The sequence below is a fragment of the Saimiri boliviensis genome, chromosome 7 (genome assembly GCF_048565385.1).
Source record: "Saimiri boliviensis isolate mSaiBol1 chromosome 7, mSaiBol1.pri, whole genome shotgun sequence".
Lineage (NCBI taxonomy): Eukaryota > Metazoa > Chordata > Mammalia > Primates > Cebidae > Saimiri > Saimiri boliviensis.
In genome coordinates, this window is record NC_133455.1 from 30,624,648 (window position 1) to 30,633,904 (window position 9,257).

Sequence of the window (9,257 nt, forward strand, 5' to 3'; positions counted from 1 at the left end):
CTGTTTCCATTTTAAAAATCTGTCTAGTTGCATACTAGAAACAGTTTTAGCTGGTTTGTTTGCATTGGACAAGCTGTTAAAGTAAAAAGTTTTTGCCTGGTTGAATGTGGGACAGTTTCATAATCCTTCAAGAAGTGCACCAAAGGTGGATGCCAACTCCAATGATGGCTGCTTCTAACATGCCTCCACTTGCCGCCCATTGTCAAGGGTGGCCAGCATAATTAAGTTAAGACAATGAGCAAAGCAACAGATGCAACTGAGACCCAGTCCCTGAGTGCTTTTGTTTTGTCACTGTCATTGTCTGCAACAAAGAAGTCACATGTGACAGCCCGGGAAGAGAGCCAAATGCAAACCAGACGACATCCCAGCTGGTTTGAATGGCCTCCACCAGGCACGTGTGTGCACGGGAACCATGCTGCTTGGCACAGCATCTGCTTCACTCAAGTGAAGTTTCAGCCCATGGCTTCGCTGTGATGCCAAGACAGACCCAGAAGAAACAGACCAAGGGAGATCCCTCTGCTCAGATTTTACACTTTATGCCTTGTGCTTTGAGAGAAAAGAAAAAAAAAATCTCTCTATTGGAGACAAAAAATAAGATGTATGTGGTTGGCCATTCCAACCTCAATTCTTTTTGCTATAGTCACCGGCTAATTTAAAGAGTGAAGCATAGGTGGTATCTTAACGTTTCCTTGTAGAAATTTGCGATTAACTTGGCTTGAGAGAAAGAATGGAGATTAAACGCTTTATGAGGCTTTCTTTTAATTTGTTCCCATTTCATTCTTGAGTATTTTCTAAATTTAGGCATTGAAGATGCTTAAAGATCTTATTTTCAGCTGGCGTGCCTCGTAAATGGAAAAGCAAAAAGCAAAATTCAAATTAGTGTGTTTCTCTGCTGTGAATTAATTTGGTTAGTAGTTAGGCAGAGAGATGGCATCCTTAATAATATGTATTTTGGGGGTTTGATGAGCTACAGACCATCAACAGTGTTGACTGAGAAATGAACAGAAATGTTTCAAGGAGTTTTAGAACATTAATGACACTGTTCTGTGGCCTCATGTGTCCTTCTCTCATTTTTCTAGAGAACTCCTATAAGAAAGCAGAACACCGCCAGGCATGGAGGCTCATGCCTATAATCCCAACACATTGGGAGGCTGAGGCAGGCAGATGACTTGAGGTCAGGAGTTCCAGACCAGCCAGGCCAACATGGTGAAACCCCATCTCTGCTAAAAATACAAAAAAAAATTAGCTGGGCATGGTGGTAATCCCAGTTACTTGGGAGGATGAGGCACAAGAATCACTTGAACCGGGAGGCAAAGGTCACAGTGAGCCAGGATTACGTCACTGCACTCCAGCCTGGGTGACAGGGTGAGACTCCATCTCAAAAACACAGAAAACAGAACATGATGTAAGATTAAGAACACAAGTTTACTGGGAGTTTAACAGTAGATGCTTTGCACCACAACAAACACATCTTAAGTGGTCTTTTGTGATATTTAAGGGAAAGTGCCAGGATTAAAAGCAGATGGCATTTCAAGTTATTCTATACAAATGCCCAGTTTCTTTCTACCAGCTTTTTTTCCGTTTTGCAGTGGTCACTGACCTATTTTAATGAATGCGTTTCCACAATGATGCCATCTTCCTTCTACTCAGTCAGTACAAGATGTTGACCATCAACTCATAAAATGCAAGCTACCTTTCATGAAGGACTTGGTGACAGCTCTAATGTTCCAAGTAGAACTGAAAAACATGTGTAAGAAAAACTGCCAGATCCCTATGGGCCTTCACCAATAGGTATTATTTCCAAGGAGTGGCGGTTGATTTTTTTCCCCAGCCTCCATATTAAAACCTCTCACCTTCTCCAGGTCAAGGTCTGAGTAATCTCAAATGTGTTCAGCTCCTCACAATGTTGTGATTGTGTGGGTGTTCAATACCTTAGCCAGAGGGAACAGTTTGCAGATTTCAGGTATCATGGAGAAAACGCCTGTTTTTGGTTTTGAACCTCATTCTATACCAAAAATTATCCATTATATCCTTCTATAGAGGGATCTCTAGCTAGAGGTAAAACCAAAAAAAAAAAAAAAAAGTACCTCAGGTTTATGCATATAAATGCCAGTTCCTCCTTCATTTTATTTCAAAACTCCTTATCTACATACTTTGCTATTTAAATATATTCAAGGATAAAATAATAACTGTAGGAAACGTATTATAACATAATGACTTAGTTCTGCAAATCACAAGGGAGTCCCTCATACCCATTCATTCATTTAACTCATTTTAAAGACATTTATTGAGCACCTGCAATAACCTGGATACTGCTTTAGACACTGGGACTGTAACCGTGAACAGACAGACACATCTCTGCTCTCACAGGCTTCTATTTCAAACAAAACTCAATATACAGGCCAGGTATAGTGGCTCATGCCTGGAATCCCAGCACTTTGGGAAGCCAAAGCTGGTGGATCACCTGAGCCCACTAGTTAAAGACCAGCATGGGCAATATAGCAAAACTCTGTCTCTACAAACAGTAAAAATAATTATTCAGGCATGGTAGTGCATGACTATGGACCCAGCTACTCAGGAGGCTGAGGCAGGAGGACTGTGTAAGCCTTAGAGGCAGAGGTTGCAGTGTGCTGAGATGGCACTACCACACTCCAACCTGGGCGACAGAGAGAGACCCTGTCTAAAAAAACAAAACAAAACTCAATATCCTTAAGATAACATCATTGCTTATTGATGAGTGATGGTAGCACCAAATTAGGAACCCAGAACTTTCAGTCTTGGTATGGTTACTTTCCAATAAAGGTGACAATACTAAGAGGAAAAATGAGTTAATAATAATAATAATGAGTTAATAATAATAGTAGTTAATAATATAATAATAATGAGTTAATAATAGTATGTAGTGCTTACCATGTGCCAGGCCTATTGTAAGTACTTTTTTATATATGATGTAATCTTTGATCCTATAAGGTAGATATTATTATTATCCTAATTTATTATGAAGAAACTGAAACTCAAGAGATTGCCACTCATACAAGTTTACATAGCTCGAAAATAGAAGAGCTACAATTTGAGCTTAGCCCAGTATGTCTGTGATTTTATAGACTCAAAATTAATTATAAGACTTCCTAATCTTCAATTTCTAAAACTCTGCCTTGCTCTAGAAGAAAACAAGAAAAACAATGAAAAATATATGTCTCTTTTTTTTTACAAAAATTAAAACAGAACAAACTGCAATAAAACAACAAAGGGTGATCCCAGAATGTGATTGATTTTGTTTCTTACTAGGAAAGGAGCCAGAGGCCAGAGGGCTGCATTTTTCAGGATCTTGTTCCTATCCATGAATCTGTGATAGAGGCAGATGAATCAAATCTCATCTTTGTGTGACTGTAAAGCTATCTGTGGTATTCACGCCACCAGGGATACAGAGAAGATGCCTGAGTGAGGTTTGGCAAAAGTATTAAGGGCCTGTACACCTATATACACCTATATACACCCTTCTCAAGAAAACCAAGGCCCAAGCTCTCTATTAGCTCAACTGGTAAGGCATAAGATATGGAAGGTTGAGACCCACTGTAAGAAATCGATGGATAAATAAAACTTCATCAAGTTAATGTCACTTTTGGTTCCTTGTTTATAGGAAGTACATCTGAAGAACGCAAGTAGAGGGAGTGCAGGAAACAGGAACTACAGAATGTAGGAAGACCCTCCTGAGAAGTGAAGAGCGACATGCCACCGCAGAATCCTTTACTCTGCACGAGTTACCTGTTAAACTTTGGAATACCTACCAAAAAATAAGTCTGATAACATTTAAAAGATGGGTGTTTCCCCCAATGAAATACACAAGTAAACATTCCAACATTGTCTTTAGGAGTGATTGATAAAAGGTTTGCACCTTGAAAAAAATTGTCCTGGAGTTGGTAGATTGCTGTTGATCCTTTATCAGTAATGTTCTATAGAAAAGAAAAAAACCATATATATATATATATATATATATATATATATATATATATATATACACACACACACACACACACATATATATCTTAGTCCCTGCCTCTAAAGAGCCACAAATGCATGGGTATTGTGTAGATCCAGTTGCACTAAATTCCTCTCTGAATCTTGGCTGCTGGAGCCATTCATTGAGCAACCTTGTCTAAGTGGTTTATGAATTGTTTCTTTACTTGTACTTCTTTCTACACAACATGGGCTGTTTGTTTTACAGTGTCTGATAATCTTGTTCGTCTACACCCACCACCTCCCTTCATAACCTTTATATTTGTCGAATTTGGCCTCCTCAAAAGCAGCAGCGAGTCGTCAAGAAACACACCAATTTCTAACCCACAATATTCCATCTGTGGCATTTGTGCCAAATATAAGTTGGATGCATTTATTTTAGACACAAAGCTTTATTTTTCCACATCATGCTTACAAAAAAAATAATGCAAATAGTTGCAACTTTGGGGCCAATCATTTTTAGGCATATGTTTTAAACATAGAAACTTTCTTCAACTCAAAACAGTTTATTCAAATGAGGAGTTAATGTGCAACCTGATTAGTAACTTTCCTCTTTTTATTTTTTCCATATAGAGCACTATGTAAATTTAGCATATCAATAATACAAGGTATATCAAACAGTATATAAAACTCTGTTTTTTAGTATAATGGTGCTATTTTGTAGTTTGTTATATGAAAGAATCTGGCCAAAACGGTAATAGGTGAAAGCAAAACAAAAGGGGAAGCCTGGAGCCAAAGATGACACAAAGGGAAGGGTACTGAAAGCTCCATCCATTTGGGAAGGAAGGGAAAGTCCCCCCAGTTATGCCTTCCAAGAGGAACTTCAGACACTAAAGTCCACTGATGCAAATTGGACTGGCAAGTCCAGAGAGGAAACTGTGGAATGGAAAAAGCAGAAGGCTAGGAATTATAGCAGTCCTGGTTTCTTTTTCTCACTGAAGAAACAAACATCTGCCAGTTGTGCCATGGACTCACCGGTGTGACCTTGGGCAAGTCACTTCACCTCTCTGTGCCTCAGTTTCCTCATCTGCAAAATGGGGGCAATATGTCATCTACCTACCTCAAAGGGGTGGTATAAGGTTTAAAAAGATAAAGCTTCAGGTTTTTTTTTTTTTTTTGGTTTTCTTTTTACCCTGGGTTGCTGTAAGGGTGCAACATCAGAGTGCTTGAGTTGCTGAGATGCAAGGAATTCTATAAATAACCCATTTGTAGCTAGCTAAAGATCAATTAATTGATCGCTCCTGACATCTCAGTTCTTGTCAGTGAAGCTATCCAAATAACTGGCCAACTAACTAGTTGTTAAAAGCCAACAGCTCAATCTCTTAAAACACCTTTCAAAATATGTGGGAATCATTTGATTTTCAATTTGATTTTGAATTCTGCATTTGGTTTTATGAATACAAAGATAAGCGAAGAGAGGAAAAGGAAAAGAAAAAGGAGAAAAACAAAGATTTCTACAAGTGAAAGGGGAATCAATTACTCTGTTTATTAGCACTCACTGAGTCTTCTATGCAGTTACTATGTATCTAGTAAAATCTCTTTTAATACTATAAATAATGTTCTATTCATTTTGAAAAACATAATGATTCCTTCCTTTCTAGGCAATATAAGGAAAATGACCCAAAGTTTGAAATACTAAAACAATAATAAAAAGTCACAAATTCATCTTCTTTAACAAATTTTACTTATTCTTAGCTGTATATACATTTTTAAAAATTTTTGTTAAAATATATTTGACGGGAGTTGCCAGCTGAAAAGCAAAAACTGCCATCACAACAAGAATGTTCCCACTTAGAAGGGTAGGCCCTAGCACTCTGTGAATGTGTTTAATCCATTCAGCCGAAAATCGGTATCAAGACAGTCCAGTGGTTAGTACAGGTCCATCACAGCCTGTAAAATAACCCCCATCTGCAGATCAAGATTTTCTCATCAGAACAATTAATTGTCCAGCATTCAGATCTTTTTATTCACCTTAGAACTTTTTGGTTAAAAGCACCCAGACTTGATTATTTCATGCAAATTTTTTATTTTACCTTCTTGGAAAGTGTATATGAAAAACAAAAAATAACATCTTCAGTTTTTCTGCCACTGGGTCACCTCAAGGATCAGAGGTCAGAAAAAAGAGAGAGAGAGAGACTCTCCCTAGATCTCTGAATATATGCAAAAAGAAGGCCCTATTTAATGAAGCCAGCACTCCTGTTCAGTTAACAAGCATTTTAACTCTCAATCTAACATATTTGAATTAAGCACCTCAAGCATGCTCAGCAATGTTCCAATCACTGTGTACAGATGTAGAAGAAACTATGTATCTGCCTGTTTTCCAGACATATGGGTTCTGTGGATAAGATACTAGACTCCTCTTCCCAAAATGGCACTTCTTTTTATTTCTTGTTCTCATTATGTACCTTTTAAAATTATTTACTCTCAACAAAACTTTATAGGCAGTCTTCTGCACACTTATGTGTTTTCTGTCATAGTTAGAAGTGATCATTCTAAGAGGGTCTATTACTTATTTTCTTCATTTAATTCTATCCACAGTTAAAAATCCCCCAAGGAGGAAAGCTGAAAGATGCATTGCCACATTCTCTTTCTTAACTTTTTCCAACACATAATCCTCTCTAACTGGATCATAAATCAACAAATTTAATATAACTCATTATGCTATTTTATTTTTTAATGAATTAAAACTAGAAAACAAATTGCTGCAAACTCTGAAAGTCAGTCAATTACTGTATACTACAGCAGAATGACTCGGACTTCACAGGAAAGAGCAACTAAAATGTCACAACCCAAAACTTTACAAGCTTTGCTTCAGAGTTAGATTGCTTTATGATTTTTAAATGAGGCAATTTAAAGATATTTGTAAAAGAACAGTAAACATTGGTAAGGATAAGCTTTGAACTTACAGGCTTATTTCCAATTTAACTGACCATACTTAATACTTAGGTCAAATTTCTGTTCTCTCTTCCCCAGATAGTGTTAACATTATTTGAACTTTTTAAAATGAGGAGGCTCCCCTGAAAAAGTTAATGCAGCTCTCCATCAGAATCCACTCTTCTAGGGATATGAAAATCTCTCAACACCCACCCTACGTACACACGTACACACACACACACACACACACACACACACACACACACACACCCTAAGGATCCAATGGAACAGTGAAAAAAAAAACTTCCTTGAAAATGTTATTGAAAGCAAACAAACGAACAAACAAACAAAAAGCCTGTCCTCCCTTGAGAATCCTTCTTCTCCTTGAAACGTCAATGTTTGTGTAGATGAAACCATCCCATGTTCTGTGGCTCCAGGGTTTCTGTTACTACTTAATGCACTCGGGAGAAGGCTTAGAATAAAAGATGTAGCATATTTTGCTTTCCCATTTATTGTTTGGCCAGCTATGCCAATGTGGTGCTATTGTTTCTTTAAGAAAGTACTTGACTAAAAAAAAAAAGAAAAAAAGAAAAAAAAGGAAGCATAGACATATTTTTTTAAAGTATAAAAACAACAATTCTGTAGATAGATGGCTTAATAAAATAGCATTAGGTCTATCTAGCCACCACCACCTTTCAACTTTTTATCACTCACAAGTAGTACATTGTTCACCAAATTGTGAATTTGGGGGTACAGGGGCAGGAGATGAAAATTTTTATAAGTTAGAGGACTCCATTGTTTTTGTTGGCAAAATTAGCAATATATTATCCAATCTTCTGAACATCTTGATCAAGAGCATGGAGAATAAATGGGGGGGGAAAGTTCTTATAGGAAAATAGAAAAATTTAAAACATAACTAAGTTCCTTATGGATTTTTGTGCTCTCTGCTCTAAAACACATAGTCAGCCAGTGGAGAAAATATGCACAAAGAGAAAAAATACATAGATTTACCTGCAAAAGAAATAGCTTCTACCAAATCCCCCTTGGGTATTCTTTGGTATTTACTGGTTTGTAGAAGGTATTCTCCCTTACCCAGACATCTCAAAGAGCAGTAGCTCTCACGAAAAGCAATCACTGATCTCATTTGGGAAATGCTGGAAAGTATTTCCTCATGAGACGGGGGTTACCTACTGATAAAGAAATAGAGAATTTGTGAGAAATCATTGAAAGAGATGGCTAACAATCTGTGAAGATTTTTTGTTTTTTGTTTTTGATTTTTTTTACAGTCTTTATGAATTTCTTAATGTTCAAAAATGACTTGGTTCTTTTCTTCTTTTTTTATATTGGAATGAGGAATAATAAGTTAAACCCACATAGACTCTTAAAAACTACAGGCTAGATAGAAATGTATGTTTGACTTGTTAAATCTATCATCGGACTATTTAAAATGTTTTGCTATTTTTAAACTTAAAAGACTGTGCTAATTTATTGGAGCAAAACCTATTTGGCTCTCCTCACAAGAAAGAATATTTCCATTCAAATCACATGGGCTTTCCACCAATATTTTCAAAAGGTAAATCTGATTTATGCAATGGCATCATTTATTTTAAAATAGAAGAATTGTGAAACTTTATGCCCCTCCCTGGCAAAAATCATAAAGTCCAGATCTGGTCGGGGGCAACACAAAAGGAAAATGTTGTTGATTCTTGGTTTTTGTTTTTGTTTTGTTTTCAATGCTAGTATTTAATCCTATAGTACATATTTGCTTATTGCTATTTTAATATTTTATAAGACCTTCCTGTTAGGTATTGGAAAGTGATACATAGATCTCTTTTTTGTGTAGTTTCTACTTAAAAAAGAAAGAAGACTGTCAGAATCTTTAAGTGCATATGGTACAGGATAAAGTATCAATTTAAACAACCAATTCCTATCTGGAACAATGCTTTTGTTTTTTAAAGAAACCTCTCACAAATAAGACAGAGGCCCAGGAAATTTTTGAAGCTATCTTTATTATGCCCCTGTCCCAACCCAGTTATTATTATTTTAGTATCTGCCTCAGAATTTTATAGAGGGATGAACAAGCTGAAACCGTAGAATTAAAGGAACCTCATTGAAAACATGTATTTCATGGGTTTTGTTTTTTTTTTTTTTTTTTTTTTTCGGGGTTTTTTTTTTTTTTTGGCTTTTTTTTTTTTTTTTTGAGATGGAGTCTCTCACTGTCATCCGGGCTGGAGTACAGTGGCATGATCTAGGCTCACTGCAACCTCCACCTCCTGGGTTCAAGCAATTCTCCCACCTCAGCCTCCCAAGTAGCTGGGATTACTGGTGCCCACCACCACATCCAGCTAATTTTTGTATTTTCAGTA

General features: G+C 36.8%; 1 protein-coding gene across 2 annotated transcripts in view; it reads left to right on the top strand.

Moving 5' to 3' along the window:
• IGF1 (insulin like growth factor 1) overlaps positions 1-7,217 on the top strand; it is a 79,893-nt gene extending 72,676 nt beyond the window's left edge. For both annotated transcript variants that reach the window (XM_003929619.3, XM_010340227.3), the window contains exon 4: positions 3,641-7,217. In XM_003929619.3, the coding sequence (XP_003929668.1) occupies positions 3,641-3,700 (60 nt within the window). In that variant the 3' untranslated portion in view covers positions 3,701-7,217. The remainder of the gene's footprint in view (positions 1-3,640) is intronic.
• The last annotated feature ends 2,040 nt before the right edge of the window (positions 7,218-9,257 follow it).